At 40.6% G+C, this 17,359-nt stretch overlaps 1 protein-coding gene across 18 annotated transcripts in view; it reads left to right on the top strand.

The window, feature by feature from the left end:
• DCAF8 (DDB1 and CUL4 associated factor 8) overlaps positions 1-17,359 on the top strand; it is a 40,017-nt gene that overhangs the window by 11,034 nt on the left and 11,624 nt on the right. For 17 of the 18 annotated variants that reach the window (XR_009219823.1, XM_058539581.1, XM_058539571.1 and 14 more), the window contains 5 exons: positions 2,829-2,903; positions 6,079-6,749; positions 7,713-7,853; positions 8,892-8,986; positions 13,564-13,674. Coding sequence is in view for 17 of the 18 variants with exons in the window: in XM_058539581.1 (XP_058395564.1) it covers positions 2,855-2,903; positions 6,079-6,749; positions 7,713-7,853; positions 8,892-8,986; positions 13,564-13,674 (1,067 nt within the window). In the remaining variant the exon portion in view is untranslated. Of the gene's footprint in view, positions 1-1,233; positions 1,569-2,828; positions 2,904-6,078; positions 6,750-7,712; positions 7,854-8,891; positions 8,987-13,563; positions 13,675-17,359 lie in introns of those variants that run through there. The other variant, XM_058539582.1, reaches the window with a different exon arrangement.

Here is a 17,359-nt window from a genome sequence, read left to right as displayed (position 1 = left end):
AGGTAAAAGTAGTGGATTTGTTGGGAATGTGTAGTGTATTAAAGAATGAAGAAGGTAGTTTGAGGCAAGTATGGTCCCTAACCTCATTATAAAATAAGGTTGTATTCTTTGATGATGGAAGTGATTCTAGAGTGGCTCCTATACTTGAGACCTAGGGCACAGTCATAGCATCTTAGCCTCCTTTAATTTGGGCACTTACTCTAATTCCTGCCCTGGAGTTGAGATTGTTTAAATTTCTTCGTTTTGACTGAAATTTGTATAAGAATAACTACTCATTCCTAAAGTAATTATATTTTGTTATTGTCATCATTTTTTGGCTTTCTAGAGAAGTGGTCCCTCAAAGTGGGAATGTATACACCCTAAGGGGTATAGAAGATGATCCAGTGGTATATAGAAAAAGCATGTTGAAGTTTCTATTCTTTTCTAGAAAAGTTAAGCTTAATTTTTAATGTGAATTGATTAAATGTGTGTGTGTATACACACATGTATTGAGAGTTCATGCTCAAAGTTTTCACTGATACAAGTTCATAATAAGTTTTGAAACCACTGCTAGAGCATCCTTCTGCAGAAGTTTTAACATATAATTCTACTTATCTATACCGTCTCTGGAATTACTAATACTATTTCATAAAAGAAGCAAATGAAGTACAGAGAAGATTAAGCAGTTCATCCAAGGTCACAAAGTATGCTAATGGCTTAGCTGATACTAGAACCCTGGACTTCTAGTTTTTCATTCTGGGACTAATTTTGCTAAACTCTGTGGCCCCTAAAATGTGACCTTTAGAAGCTATCTGCCTATCAATTCTGTGATTAAAGAGAGTTAATATAAACATTTACAGAGTTTTCTCTGTTTCTGAGTTTAGCAATAAATTCTGTCAACTTTTCTCCTCAAAGAGAAGATCCCTTCTTGCAAGAACCTTAAACCAAATTCCCCAAAAGGTAAGCTCTACAACCTCTGGGAATGAATTGAAACTCATGGCTCTCCTTTTCCCACTTCTCAGAGCTGAGTGAGCGTTAGGCTTTTGGCTCCTCTTGGTCATGGAGACTGGAAAAGCAAATGTTTCTAGAGCCATTATGAGTCTAAAATTGAGGCAGTCTGGGCTTGTATAGAAGTTGAGATTTTGGTTTTGAGAAAGCTTCTCTGGAGCTGCTTTTTTCTTCTCTGGGTGTGGATAACAGTGGGGTGGGAAGTTTGGTATGGTTGACAGTTTTGATTCTGGAGATGAGAAAACGTCAGATCTTTTCTCAGTTGCCCATAAGATATGCTTATGACCTTAGTTTTTAATCTTAACAAAGTAGTACAAATCGTTTTTCCACTTCATAGCACTTTTGCAATTAATGTAATTAATTTAAACCCTAGGTGGGAAAGAAGATACTGCTGAGATACTAAAGAATATAAACAGGGACTACTGAGAGGGAAAAACAAGTGCTGTATGAGGAATGCTGTACAAAAATATATCATCGAAGTAGGAGGAGGAAAATAGCCTGCTCTGCAAACAGCTCTTCACTGTTTTTCTTTAAGTGGATCTGTTTTTTGTTGGCATTGTCTTTCATCAGCACCATTCCAGGTGTCCTTCCCTCAAATTCAGCCTCAGTCCTGCTCTTGCATTATTTCTACTCCCCCGCCCCGGCCTACTATGAGCAAGCTTTGGGCGTCTGTCTCTTGGCAGAGAACACTTTTTTTGAAGCAACTTGGATTTCTGTAGAGGAGAGTAGGGGGTAAGGATAAGGATGGGCTGCTTCTGGGATAATTGTTATGGGAATGAAAGGGCTGTTGAAAGATTAGAGGCCAGTGTGCCTGGGTACAAGGACTGGAGTCATAATCATACTTTGTCTTTTACCATTGCCTTTTGTCCAAGGCACTGAAAGGGCTTAACAAAATTCTAGTCTGAATAATATTATTCTTTGCTCTTTGGAATTTGCTTGAGGTGGGAGTGAGGCCCTGAAAAATTAATGAGTGTGTTATAGTGGTATAAAAGGAAAAAAGTCAGGTACCCTGATTCCTAGTTAGGACTTTGCCAAAAAGACAAGTCTGGCAAAAGTTGGTGGAGTTAGGTGAAATGTTTGCCATTTTATGAAACGGACTGAGATGGTTTAGTGGAAATGTTGCCCTTTTCTTCCCCAGCTTTGCACTTGATGACTGTTAGTCATAAGAGGGAAAAAAAGAAACCCTTTTAGGTTCTTTCATAGGGGAAGGGTGCTCCTATGTGCTAATTCGGCTCTGCTTCTTATAATCCTTAGTTAATATCTGCCCCTGTAAGTTTGAAGCTAGGCCTCTGAGTGAACATAAAACCCAAGCTCTTACCCCAACAGTTTTATTTCTTCTCTCTCTGTTGATTTGTGTATAAAATGATACTCAGTCTGACCCACCTCTTCATGTTGTGAAAACAAGTATTTTATAGGGTTTGTGGATACATACAAATAATATTTACGGCAGAAGATTCTTGCTTAGAGGGCATTGCTGAAGCCAGCTTTTTGTATTGAGTTAAAGCTCTCTGCTTGCAGTACCTGTCACTTGATATATACCTACTGTTCCAGGTGTTATTTCAGTTCCCTTTTTCTCATCTGAAAAAACACTGCCAGTCAGTCAGTGAGTAAAGTAAAGAGATGGCAGTTGACTTCCCATAAATATGTCCCTTTATGGAATTTAGATATGAGGGGGAAAATATCTGATGTGATTTTCAGCAGCTGAGAAGCCCTGTTGAGCACAAAGAAATACTTTTTATAAAAATGACAAAAGCTATACATTGTTAAATCTCCTTGTCCCTTTTATCATCTTTTCCAGATTGTTTCCTAATTGTTTCATTTTCTTCCTCTCCCGTATCCAGGCTGGCTACAATAAACATCATTCAAGATGTCCGGCAAAGGGAGCAGCACAGATGGCAAAACAGACTTAGCTAATGGTAAGGGGCCAAAGTGAAGGTTAAGCTATTTTTGCTATCAACTGAGGTTCTCCTCCTCCCCCAAAGAGAGTGAAGTCCTGGCTTGTAGTGGAGGGAAGGAAATCTTTCCTCAGAGTGAACCCTTCCTTGTTGTTTTGAGTATAGGAAATACACAGGAAACACCTTGGACTGTCTAGTACTTTTGCTCCTTCAACGTCTTTCTGATTTTTTTCAGAAGATCAATAATAGAGCTTAGCCTCTGAAAGGTCAGGTCGTTTGGAATTCTGAAAGATTATAAGGATGAACATAACCTAGGAGATGCTGTTAATAAAGGAGAAAAAGAAGATTCAATTGGTGGTAGGAACAGGGAGTTGTTGGGAAGGTTAAGTTCCCCAGTTATAATGAGAGGCCTCTTTCCATGGTAGATCACAGTTTGATAGAGATTTTAGATAGGAGATGAAGTTATAACCTAAACGAACTGGAATTGGGGCTTGCTTGCTTCCCTCCTTCCTTCTCTTTCTTTTCTTTCTTTCTTTTTTTTTGGTGAGGAGATCAGCCCTGTGCTAACATCTGCCAATCCTCCTCTTTTTTTTTTTGCTGAGGAAGACTGGCCCTTGGCTAACATCCATGCCCATCTTTCCCCACTTGATATGGGACGCCGCCACAGCATGGTTGGCCAAGCAGTGCATTGGTGCGCGCCCAGGATCCGAACCGGCGAACCCCTGGCCGCCGCAGCAGAGCGCGCGCACTTAACCGCTAGCGCCACCGGGCCGGCCCCGCTTTTCTTTCTTTTTCTTTTTTTTTTTTTTTAGGGCCAGAGCTGCCAAGCGTTAAATCATTGGGTCTAGGGCAGATTTGAAGGCAGAATATCAAGATTCTGATAGAGCATAGCTACTATCTGGTTTATTTGGCCAATGCTTCAACTCTGAGCCAACTTCTAAACCAGAGAGACATCCTTCAAATGGTTATAGTTGGGCAGCACAGTGTCCAGCATTCCTCAGCACCTTGCAGGTCAGGATTATAGGCTAAGTTCTAGTTGATATGATTGGTAGAGCAGTGAGGTTAAGGAAGGGAAAGTGAGATTTTTAGCATGCTGTTGTATTGCCCCTTTGTTTTGGTCTTACCACTGCCATTCCTTCATCTTCTGTAAAGGAAAGTGGTTCAAATTTTTCACTGGGCTTAGTTGAAAGGCACAGGGTTCTAAAGGAGTTTGGGATATACAGTTGATTTGAAGTTTGGCCATTAGCTAGATCAGGGATTGGCAAACCGGCCTGCAGACCAACGCCAGCCCGCCACTGTATTTGTAAAATTTGTTGGAACACAGTCAGGCCCCATTTATTTGCATAGTGTTTATGGTTGCTTTTGTGCTATAACAGGGGAGTTGAGTAGTTGTGACAGAGATCCATATGGCCTGTGAAGCCTGAAATTTTTGCTCTCTGACCCTTTACAGAAAAAAAATTTGCCAACTCCTGAGCTAGATCTTGGTCATTGACTATTGGGGTCCTCTTGCTGAACCTGTGATATGCTCTGGCCAATATGTTAATGTGGTGGGGACCCCAAAGTCATCTTAATTTGTTTATCATAATTTTAACAATAAATGCTAGAAGTTTTGATGTTTTATATTTCATTCTCCATAGAAGTGATAGGTGTGATGTTTTATCTTTTCTCACCAGTCCCACTCTCAAGCCGAATTGTATTTCAAAAACCACAACTGTTAATCTTTCTCATCATATACAGCAGTCTCAGCAAATGTAGTTCCTAGGAGTAAATTGCTGCACTTTTCCCCTTTTTCTTCCAGTTCCTAGCCCAGTTGTTTTCACATTGTGTTCTTAGTTGAGGTGCTTTTTAAAAAGAGCTGTTTATGTCTCTCCCAACCTTCTATCACTCCTTGAACCAAAGCATTTGCATTATCTTTTCTGTATTGGGTTTTGCCTAAGAGTTCATTGAAAAGGTGTTCCATTGCTTCAAAGATCTTCAGAAGTTACTGCTCTAATCCAGATGACTAAGCAGTAAGATGCTCCAACTTTGAATCCTTAGACATCAGTGTGGTACTAGAGTTGAAGTGCTCATACCAAAGTGACCCATAGCTGGTCTGCCTTCTCTAACAGCCTTTACTTCTGGCGGGATAAAATTTGTAGTCATCTGAAGAAAAGAGGCCATGAGCATTGTTTAAAATCCTCATTCCCCCTTCCTTTTGTCACACCTTGACCTTAGGTTGGAAGTTGTGGTCATTGCCTCTAGAACATTGCCAGAGTACTTATTGGAATATGATTTGGCTGTTGTTAGATAGGAGAATGCAGTATCTCTAATTGTAGGGGATTAGATTGCTCAAAGTGACCCAGTATTTTTATAACTACCGACATGGCAGACCTAAAAGATGGTGAACTTTTCTTCTCAGGTACCACTATAGTAGCCCTGCTTTTTATCAATTTTACGTATGCTTCCTGATGAAACTTTCTCTCAATGAAGAGTTCTTATAACTAAAAATAGTATTAAAATTATTAAATTAATGGAAGTAAGTCAGAATACATTTATTAGCAAAAAGTGAGCAAGAACCCACTCAAATGATCACAATTCCCACTTGTCTCTTCCACATCCTTCTGGATTCTTAGTGGATTTTAGGACTTTAGGGGAAGATACTTTAGGATTTAAGAGGTAGGAGGCAAGTGGTGCTCTCTTGAAGTGGGAAATAGTCCAACTCCTCATCCATTGTCAGAATGATTTTATTCAGTTATTTTCCATCTGTCTCTAAGAAGATGGCTATGCCGACTCTTGCTGGGGATGGCTGTTCATTTTCCTATATTCAGTTTAATTATTTGCTGTAACTAATGGATGCCCATCCAGCAGAACAGAGCGTAAGGTAGTTGTATCAGGCATACTTTCATACAATCCACCAATGCCTTGCTTCTTGAGAATTTATTATAATCTTAGGTTGGTCTGCAGTTCTTCACTTGTGCCGAAGTACCTTTATTTGTATGGGGCTTTGATCTTAATCTTTTCAATTTCTTGTCCTTTATAAGATTCCCCCTCAGAAGATACTCTCTATAAGCATTTGTAACAAAAACACTTTGACCAAAGTTGGTTTCTAGGTCTTTTGATGTGATGATTTACGAGACTAAGGAGGGGAAATCCTTCTGATCACTATCCTATTTCCTTATTTTTCTCTCTCACCTCCCCATTCCTCACTAACCTGCAGGAAGCCTGTCTAGCAGTCCAGAGGAGATGTCAGGAGCTGAGGAGGGGAGGGAGACATCCTCAGGCATTGAAGTGGAGGCCTCAGACCTGAGCTTGAGCTTGACCGGGGATGATGGTGGCCCCAACCGCACCAGCACAGAAAGTCGAGGCACAGATACAGAGAGCTCAGGTGAAGACAAAGACTCTGACAGCATGGAGGACACTGGGCATTACTCCATCAATGATGAAAACCAAGTCCATGACCGCTCAGAGGAAGAGGAGGAAGAAGAAGAGGAAGAAGAAGAGCATCCTCGGCGCCGTGTACAGCGCAAGCGGGCCAACCGTGACCAGGACTCATCAGATGATGAGCGTGCCCTGGAGGATTGGGTGTCCTCGGAGACATCGGCCCTGCCCCGACCTCGCTGGCAAGCCCTTCCTGCCCTTCGAGAGCGGGAGCTGGGATCAAGTGCCCGCTTTGTATATGAGGCTTGTGGGGCAAGAGTCTTTGTGCAGCGTTTCCGCCTGCAGCATGGGCTTGAGGGCCATACTGGTTGTGTCAATACCCTGCACTTTAACCAGCGCGGCACCTGGCTGGCCAGTGGCAGTGATGACCTAAAAGTGGTGGTTTGGGACTGGGTGCGGCGGCAGCCGGTTCTGGACTTTGAGAGTGGCCACAAAAGCAATGTCTTCCAGGTGAGGCAAGGGAGCAAAATAGCAGTTGAGAAAATCAGGCATGAGTTAGACAAACCTGAGCTGCTGCCTGGAGTGGGAGCTGATAGTGAGTTGTGGTAGGAATTAGACATCAGGATTCGGTCCTACCTTGGCATCCATGATGACTTAGAGAAGTTAAATACATTGAAAGACACCTGGCAACCTTTTGTTTTCTTGAGCATAAAGACTGTTGGAAGCCTCATATGTAGGGTGCTTGGCAATCATCAGGAAGGTACTAAATGTGCCCTGGTAGGAGGCATATAAGAGCAGAGGCTCTTGAGCCAAACTGCTTGGGTTCAAATCCTAGCCCTACTCTTTACTAGCTGTGTGATGATGTGCAAGTTATTTAACCTCTGTCTTCAGTTTATTTATCTATAATATAGGGCTAATTACATAGAGAGTTATGAGGATTAAATAACAATAGAGGCTAAGTAGTTAGAACTGTGTCTGGTATTTAATAAACATTTGATAAATGTTAATATTATTATTATTCTCTGGAAATTTTACTCATCAGTCCCATCCATCCTATTGGTACTAGCTATTTATCCCTATATTCTCTTTCCTTCCCCAGCATCCCCTCAAGGTTCCTTTTTCTTTGTAGCAAATTTACGTTGGCTTCCTGAATCAAGATAGATTTTCCTCCTTTTTTCCTTACTTTTCTCCCCTAGTAGGTAGAGTCCTAGTTCATCTGAGCACTTATCCTGTACCAGTTCAACCTTCCAGAGTCAACTGAAATGCTCTCTTAGATCAGAAAAGTTTTTTCTCTCCCTCTCCTTTAACTCTTGGAAGAAATTAGACTTTAACCAACTGTATAAGAGTAGGAGAGCTAAGTTTCCACCTGTTGTGTAACAAAAGGGGGTGAGTTGGGGTTGTCATCATGTTTTTCCCTCTCAAATTCACTTCCTCAATTTCCTTGTGTCCCTTTTTTTATTCATAACACCCCAGGCCAAGTTCCTTCCTAACAGTGGTGATTCCACCCTGGCCATGTGTGCTCGTGATGGGCAGGTGCGGGTAGCAGAGTTGTCTGCTACTCAGTGTTGCAAGAATACAAAGCGTGTGGCCCAGCACAAGGGAGCGTCCCACAAGGTAAGTAAGTCCTTGCCCCAAAGGTGGTGCAATCCAGATCCTCTGTGGCTCTCAGCCAAGGCCTTCCCATATCTCTGCCCATTGTGTCCCTTTTATTGTGGTCGCCTTCCTCACTTTTTTTAGTCCTAAGATTTGTAGATAAGAAGAGAGAAAAAGCAGCCACCCTAAACTTCTTGGAAGACACGTATTTGAGAGATCTCTAGATCTTTCACATATGGCGTTCAGTTGATTGTACTTAACCTCGAAGCTGAGCCATGGTTGGTTTGAGGTCTCCTCTGCCATCTAAACCTTTAAAATTTACTCTGATTGTATTTAAAACACCTTAACAGCTCCAAGGTGCTAGTGGTTGGCTCCTCATATGTGAGAGCTCCAGCTTTTCTGCTCACAACTCTCAGTGCACAAACAGCACTATTTCTGGAAGCCCTATTTAGAGCTGGGAATATAGGCCAAATAGTCATGGTGGCAGCCACTGAGAAGCTAAGAGCTGCTTAGTCTCACACTAGGCACTGTGTTCTTCCATGCCATGGAAAGAGAATGGGTCTCTCTTCTTTCAAACCCCAGGCAAATATGTAGGTGGACCTGGAGTATCCTTTTCTAGCCCAGATGGCTCAGCCCTATTTCTTTGATTCTTAAGCCTATCCCCAACCCATTAGATAAATAACTGTTAGAACTAAGCTATAGGGAATGAAACTTAGACATCATTTCTCTCCCCCACTTGAGGGTGTAGAATTGATTTTATTTGAGAATTAGTCCTAATGGTTGATATTATCCTTTGGTAGCACTGTTCAAATCCCTTGGGGACTTAGTTGAAATAGCAAATCACCTATCCTTTTGACAGGCTGTAAGTAATTCACACAGAACAAGAAAGAATGGGCTTATTAAATTATCTCTTTTCCTGGGATTTTACAACAAAAAGGGTAGACATTTCTCTTGCTGAGTTGTTTTAAATGCAGCCCTTCCTAAAGATAAAGGAGTAAACTAGACAACCTCTAATTCTAGTCTTTAGACACCTCATCCTTTCCCTTTTTTCTCCTTCAGTTGGCCCTGGAACCAGACTCTCCCTGTACGTTCCTCTCTGCAGGTGAAGATGCAGTTGTCTTCACCATTGACCTCAGACAAGACCGGCCAGCTTCGTAAGTATAGCAGTAGAATTTTCATGGAACTGGAGCTCTTGGCCTTGAAAATATTCCACATGCTCTAGGTAATGCTCTACTCTCTGGTCCATCAGAATAGTCCCTTTGTGCTTATGAGAAGAAGCAGATTAAGGTTTAGGGGAATATCCTTATGTCTTTGTTGCTATTTGTCTGTTTCTCAGCAGTGAAATACTATTCGGTCTACCTTCATTTCTAAAGCAAGGTTCAGTTATCTTATTACATGTGGGCTTTAATAACTTTTTTCTTTTTTTTTGGTGAGGAAGACTGTCCATGAGCTAACATCTGTTGCCAATCTTCCTCGTTTTGCTTGAGGAAGATTGTCCCTGAGCTAACATCTATACCAGTCTTCCTCTATTTTGTATGTGGGACACTGCCACAGCATGGCTTGATGAGCGATGTATAAGTCTGTGCCCAGGATCTGAAGCCGTGAACCCCGGGCTGCCCAAGCGGAGTACGTGAACTTAACCACTACACCACCAGGCCAGCCCTGAGCTTTAATAACTTGATGATCTTCCACTCTCCATTCACTTGGATGCCACTCAGCTTACCCACAAGAAGCACATTCTGAAAGCAGCTTAGAGATGTGGTCCTATGTAGTTTTCAGTTCAGTTACGTATAGAAACATGTAAACAATTAAATAATAAATCTTGAACAAAAATATTGGTAGCTATAGTAGAGCTCTTAGCATATCACAGTTCATTTTTTATAGGAATTTGAGACTCATGGGTAAATTATATCTCTTTTTAGCTGTGTGATACCATAGAAAGAACATAGCATCTTGTTTGGATCCAGGCAGACCTAGGTCAAATCTCAACTCAGACACTACTATTTATGACCTATGTAACCTTTCTGAACTTCAGTTTCTTCAGCCTCACTCTGGGCATAATCGATCAATCTCTTTTTCTCTGGTTTCTGTGAGGATTATTGATAAGTGTATTTGATGTCCTGACATGGTGTCTGGCACTATGACTGGAACTGATTAAATTGTAGCTACTAATTATTTTATTTTCCTTTTTTCATTTTTATTGCTCTTATAGTAAAAAAATACATCTTGTTTTAAAAATTAAAATAATAAGTATATGGACAAAATGTAAATGCTCCCTCATGCATACTTCCCTTACCCCGCCACCCACTTTTCTAGCTGTTGGTAACCATTGTTAAAAATTTTGAATACCTTTCCAATCCTTGTTGTGTACTTTTACGTATCTTAATATATACATAGACACTTTTCCCCATAAATGGGATAATTATATGTATATATAAACATATGTGTGTATATATATATGTTTCTGTAATTTGTTTTTTTCATGTTATTATGTCTTTTGGAGATCTTTCTATGTCAGACCATAAAGGTCTGCCTTGTTTTTGATCATGACATATGCATCATAGCATTTGGTGTACCACAGTTTATTTAACCACTACTTTGTGGATGGATTATCTAGATTATTTATTGTGTTAAAAATTAAAAATTATCATAACAAATCTTGTCTGTCAATACCAATATTGAGTAAGGGATGTCACTGATTTACATAGCATACAAGTAAAACATAGGTTAATTTAGGGAATATAATTTTAAAGCTGATTATTATTAGACTTTTATTTTTAGAGAGAGAAGTTTAGAAAAAGTTCTTTAGAAAGTGCAAGAATTTCAAAAACTGCTCAATGTTTTAGGCTTGCAGAAAGGATGTACTGGTTACTTACATAAACCTCCAAGAAGTTGAGGGTTGAGAGATAATGGGTTTATACTGGAAAGGCAACAGGCCTGGGTGACAAGGGATCTGCCTGCTAGTACTAGCCTGCAGTTACCTAGCTTTGAGAAAATCATTTAATCTCTTGAACTGAATGATGTTTGTTATTTTCAGTTCTAAAGTTCCATGGTTCTCTGATGATAATAGAACATAGCAAGTTTTCCAGAGGGGAGGGGAAGGGCAGACATGCAAAAAAATGATAGGAGTTTGTTTGGTCTGCTCTGGTAGAGAGTTGTGAAGCAGAATAAGATCTTATCCGGTATCAGGTTCAGAGGAAAACTACTGTTAGGCCACAAGGAATTAGGAATCTGGTTCAAGTAATGGGTAGAACAGATGACTAGCAGATTATCAAATTTGGAATGAAATGATTTAGACAGAAGATCGGACTGAGAGTTGACCAATGGATCTAGATGCAAGCAATGATACATAGAGTAGAAACTAAAAGAGGGAACATAGGAGAAACTTAGAATAGGAGGAGGCCCGAATTCTGGATTTGGGGAATAAGAGACAGTGAGCCTTCAAAAGTTTTTGCTTTGGGAAAGTTGAAGAAGTAATAGAAGGGTGGAATGAGGTGGGAGACTGAATGTGAAGGTTGTGGCCAGAAAATCCAAGCTATCCTTATGTGTTAAGCTGGTACCTGAACATCCACCTATATCAGAGGCATTCCTCTGTGGAGTTGGCATGAGGGAGTTTTTCTTTTGTGTATATATGATAGCTGAGTCTCAGGAAGCTGGTGAAATTGGCTAACATTTCAGGAAAGGACTTACATTTGGAGCTGTGGGTGAGATATTCCTTTAGCCAGTGGAAGCCAGTTTGAGATATTCTTCAAAGGAATCCTTTGGTCAGATCTGTAATTACTTTTTCCTTTTTGCTGGAACATACCTGCTCATTAAAAAACTGCAAATTTTAAGGCTAAATTTGGTAAATTGTTTCGTATGGTTTTGTGTGCTGCCTCCCTTTGATGTGAAAATTTTTTTTTCCCGCTGTCATGATTAATCATTTTTATAGCCCCTCTGCATGTTCCTCAGAGAGCTGAAGGTACTCTGTGCACTTATGCATTGGGAGGGAGAATTGTTTGTTTTAGGTAAATAAATTGAGGCATAGAAAGATTGAGCTTTTTGTCAGGATTACATGATAGTCGAGCCAGTACTTTATAATCTGTCCCTTCAGTTTCTTCGTTTTGCTTCCACATGGTAATCTTTATATTTGTCTGACCTTCTCTTTCTGAAAATCCAAATTGTTGAGGAAATTGAAATGGTCCTGTGAAAAGGAGCAGCATCTGCTCCTATTCCTTTCCCCTATCTAAAACCCAATAAGAGCTGCCTCTTCTCCGTTGCTAGTTTTGTTCCTGAAACTCTTTTTTGATATGTATTCTGCCTTGTGTTTTTGAGGGTTATGTATGTGTTTGTGTGTTTTCTCTAATGACATTCATTTTTAATGACCTCTGTACACTAGTCTTTTTATGGAAGCCTGCAGAGATTTTAAAATCAAATAAAATCTGTCCACTTTGCCTAGAGCAGCTCTAGGCTGCAGTGACTTTGACCATACAGAGAGGATGCAAAAATCGTTTCTTTACAGAGAAACTCGTTGTCATGGTTATATTTCTTTCAGTTTCCATAGCAACAGAAATAAGCAAAAGCTTAGAATTAAAAATGAAAGCTAAAGCCAAGCCCCTTCTTTTCCTATGAGTTTACTAATTTTTTTTTTGGTGAGGAAGATTGGCCCCGAGCTAACACCTGTTGCCAATTTTCCCCTTTTTGCTTGAGGAAGAATGGCCCTGAGTTAACATCTGTGCCCCTCTTCCTCTATTTCATATGTGGGTCTCTGCCATGCCATGGCTTGATGAGTGGTGTAAGTCCACACCCAGGATCCAAACCTGTGAACCCCGGGCCGCTGAAGCAGAGCACGCTGATCTTAACCACTGTGCCACCGTGCCGGCCCCTCCTAATCTTTATGATGTCAAATTTGACTGGTTGGACACTTTGATATGGGAAGACTATTCATAGTGCCACCCTTAACCTGGGACAAATTATAGCTATTTAGCCAGAATCTTCTGGCTAAAACTCTGAAATTTTGTAGCGTTTCTTCAGGGCCCCATGCCCTCCTAAGGATCACCTTTTTTGTGGTACAACCAGAAGAATAATTTAGAAATTATTTTCCAACCTCAAAAACAGCTATCTTCATAAGAAACTTCTTTCCTAATTTGCTTCAGATAAGGAGAGAAGATGCTGTTTTGGATTGCTCTTATGCTAGAAAACTATGGCTTGTCATTTTTCAGCGTGCTTTTTTGAAGCTGCATTTTAAGTGACACTTTTCTGAAATCTGGGAGGTAGACTCTGACTTTAAGGTCTTTTCTGTCCACTCTTTCTATGATTCATCCTCCCCTCGCTCCCTGCTCCCAGGTGATTGGGAAGATGTATTTATAAATAAAGAATGGGAAGATGTGGGTAATATTGTCTGTTTAATGATTGGTTATCATGTTGGACTCCACCTAAACTGAGACTACTTGAGGAGCAATACTTTCATATACTTTTAACTATAGTTCTTGAAGAACACCAGAAAATGACTTCACATGTTTTTTTTTTTCCATCCCCAGAGTAGTATTTAGTAAATATATGTGGAGGTGGTTTTTGTCTTTTTCTTGTTCCAGTGTTCAAAACAAACAAAACCACTTTTTTTCTTTCTTTCCAAATGAGAATCTGTTTGTTTTCTTATTAGCTATGTCTGCATTACTCACTCTGCTCTCACTGGCCATGACCACCTGGATCTTTTGGAGAATATAACTTTTATGTTTTTCTTCTCTTAAAGGAAACTGGTGGTGACAAAAGAGAAGGAGAAGAAAGTGGGGCTGTATACAATCTATGTGAATCCTGCCAATACCCACCAGTTTGCCGTGGGTGGACGAGATCAGTTTGTAAGGTGAGTCTGTGGCTGTTTTGTGTCCTTGAGAGTTGGAGACTCTGATACATTGTCTACTACCAGGTGTCCCTTATGGAAAGGTATGAATTGCTTAGAATTCCATTAACCACCATCTTGATTTTTTTACCATCTTCCAAAGAGTTTAAGCTTCTGAGGCATTCTGTTCCCTAATGTAACAATCTCTGAGGATGGCTTAACATAGTATAGAGATTATCAAGTTTTAAAGAAGTTTGATGAATTGACCAGCATCCCCACATAGCAGCTAAGGCATAAACCCAGGTTTACTAGCAAGTGCTGTATTAGTAAATATCTTCCACCATTCTTCGTATATAAATTAACACGCACTAGATATTTTAAATACTAGTTTCAGATACAGAAATGATTTGACTTGGGGGAGTACTCAGTGTGAACTCAGGGTTTTTGGCTCCCACTGTCCTGAACCACTTTTCTTTATCCGTAGTGATGTCTTTGTTACTGTGAACATCTGTTCTAAAACTGATGATTGAGGCACATCCTAAGGAAAATAGAGTTCATGATTTAATCTCCATGTGTACCAGTTAGTTTCCTGGTGACCCATAGTCACAAACTGTATCCCAGTTCTATCTAGTTGGCCTGTTTTTTTGGTTGCTGAGGGATCATCAGTTTGAAACGGAGGAGGGAAAGGATCACTAGAAAAATGAATGACTTTTTGCTTTCCTGAAGGTGGGTGAAAAGCATTGTCTTTCTTCTTAAGTGAGAGCACATTTTTATAACTATGTTCTGAAATTAATTTTGTTAATAAGAATCATGGGGATAGACTAAGTTTTTGGAAATACATGAGAGATGACTTTAGCTTGTTCGAGAATCTTGCCACAAGAGAATTGGACAACTGTTAACTCTGTCTTCTTCTTCTGTTTCCCTTGCCTTCTAAATTCCTTTCCTCTGTTCACCAATAGCAAATACGTAGCAGTAGATTTTTTTTTTTTTAATAAGAAAGTAGGTTTTTTTTTTAATCAGATCAAAAAGGATTGTAGTTGTCAGAACTCTCAGATGCTGCCTTCTCAAAATTGAGCATTCACTAAAATTTCTAATTGGGATTTCCTGCTTAGAGCTCTGGATTGTTTGAAAAGTCAGTGTCTCTAGATAATCCAACCACTAGAACCTCGATGTTTGAAGGAGATTGGAGGAGTTGGCTGTATGAAGAACTGCAGTTGATAATGCCTAAATCCAAAGCTGATACTTTCCCAGGGTTCGAGTGAGGCTGGAAATTAGTTTTAGCATTTCCGCACAAGGAGAAATACTCAGATTTTCTGTCTCTTGTCAGCTTCAATATCCTGAATCCCTTGGTACATCCCAAGTTCTCAGCAGATAATAGCCTATTCACTTGGCAGAAGCAGGTGTAGATTTTGAGGCACACTGACCCTGCATGAGCAGATAGCCCTTCCAGCACCCCAACTCTTCTCTGACATTAGGATCATCCTCAGTTTATCTGGCACCTCTTCAGTTCAGCGAGTTGGGTGTTTTGGGATTCTTCTTTCTTGATCTTTGAAACAACCTAAAGAGCTCACCTTCCAGTACAAATTTGAAAATATTTTTGCTGAATATTTTATATCATAACACCATTAGCTTTCACTCCTAGCCTGAAAGAATTTCTTCATAGGAATACAGAGAAATAGCTTACTCATCCTCAAGCTTTTTGCATCATGAATACTGAATTTTAGTTTAGGATTACAAAGAAGCATTTAAGGGAAGCCTTCGAGAAACATGTGTTTTGGCCTATGACCAAAAAAGGAAGAAAGAAAAAAAAGTAGGCAAGTGGAGGTGGTGTAGGTGTGAGTCCCTACTACTAAATGTTGCTTAGGTTGGTTTAAGAATTTACAGGTGTGAAGACAAGGAGACTGTATCAGATGAATGAATCCTGTAGTGGTAGATTTTGCATTGTGATTGGTTGACATGTAAATTTATTGCTAAAGGGTTTGGTATGGGCCCTGGTTCATACAACACAATCAATAAATAGGCCCCTTGCTCCCCTATCTTTAGAGTGATGTCAGAGACACTGAGAGAATGCTAGATTAAGAGCAGGTGGGGTGGGCCGGCCCCGTGGCGTGGCTGTTAAGTGTGCGCGCTCCGCTGCTGGCGGCCCGGGTTCGGATCCCAGGCGCGCACCGATACACCGCTTCTCCGGCCATGCTGGGGCCGCGTCCCACATACAGCGACTAGAATGATGTGCAGCTGTGACATACAACTATCTACTGGGGCTTTGGAGGGAAAAAAATAAAGAAAATACAGTTTAAAAAAAAAGAGCAGGTGGGGTAAAAGAGGAGGTGAGGAGGGAAGAGAGAGGCTTAAGGTAACAAGTTAGTGGGTACCTGAAGGCCTGTGGAGAGAGTTGCAGTAAGAGTGTTGAGACCGCGCTGAAACCATTCTTTGATTTAAAATGTCAAGGACATAGGAAGACTCAATATTGTGGAGATGTCAGTCCTTCCCAACTTAATCTGTTGATTCAACGCAATCCCAATCAAAATCCAAGCAAGTTACTTCATGGATATCAACAAACTGATTCTAAAGTTTATGTGGAAAGGGAAAAGACCCAGAACAGCCAACATAGTATTGAAGGAGAAGAACAAAGTTGGGGGACTGACGCTACCTGACTTCAAGACTTATTATAAAGCTACAGTAATCAAGACAGTGTTGTATCAGCAAAATAGACAGAATAATGGAATAGAATAGAGAGCCCAGAAATAGACTTGCATAAATATAGTCAACTTATCTTTGACAAAGAAGCAAGGGCAGTACAATGGAGCAAAGATAGTCTCTTCAACAAATGGTGCTGGAACAACTGGACATCCACATGTAAAAAAAATGAATCTAGACAAAAATTTTACACCCTTCACAAAAATTACCTCAAAATGGATCATAGACCTAAAAGTAAGACCCAAAACCGTAAAACTCCTAGAAGATAACTTAGGAGAAAACCTAGATGACCTTGGGTGTGGTGATGCCTTAGTAGAAACAACACCAAAGAAATGATCCATGAAAGACGTAATTGATAAGCGAGGCTTGGTTAAAATTACAAACTTCTACTCTGTCAAAGACAAGATCAAAAGAATTAGAAGATAAGCCACAGAGCCTGCCCAGTGGCTTATCGGTTAAGTTTGCATTCTCTGCTTCGGTGGCCTGCGGTTCACTGGTTCAGATCCTGGGCGCGGACCTACACACCGCTCATCAAGCCATGCTGAAGTGGCATCTTACATAGCGCAACCAGAAGGATGTACATCTACTGGGGCTTTGGGGAGAAGAAGAAGGAAAGGAGGAGGAAGATGGGCAACAGATGTTAGCTCAGGGCCAATCTCCCTCAGAAAAAAAAATAAAAAGGAAGACAAACCACAAACTGGGAGAAAATATTTGCAAAAGACACGTCTGGTAAAGGACTAGTATCTAAAATATACAAAGAACTCTTAAAACTCAACTATAAGAAAACAAACATGGGGCCAGCCTGGTGACACAGTGGTTAAGTGCGTGCGCTCCACTTCGGTGGCCCGGGGTTCGCAGGTTTGGATCCAGGCGTGCACTGACGTACCGCTGGTCAAGCCATGCTGTGGCGGCATCCCATATAAAGTAGAGGAAGATGGGCACGGATGTTAGCCCAGGGCTGGTCCTCCTCAGCAAAAAAGAGGAGGATTGGCATCAGATGTTAGCTCAGGGC

The sequence above is a fragment of the Diceros bicornis genome, chromosome 4 (genome assembly GCF_020826845.1).
Source record: "Diceros bicornis minor isolate mBicDic1 chromosome 4, mDicBic1.mat.cur, whole genome shotgun sequence".
In the NCBI taxonomy this organism is placed as follows: Eukaryota; Metazoa; Chordata; class Mammalia; order Perissodactyla; family Rhinocerotidae; genus Diceros; species Diceros bicornis.
The sequence above is the reverse complement of the archived record's forward strand: the minus strand, read 5'-3'. Positions and strand labels throughout refer to the sequence as shown.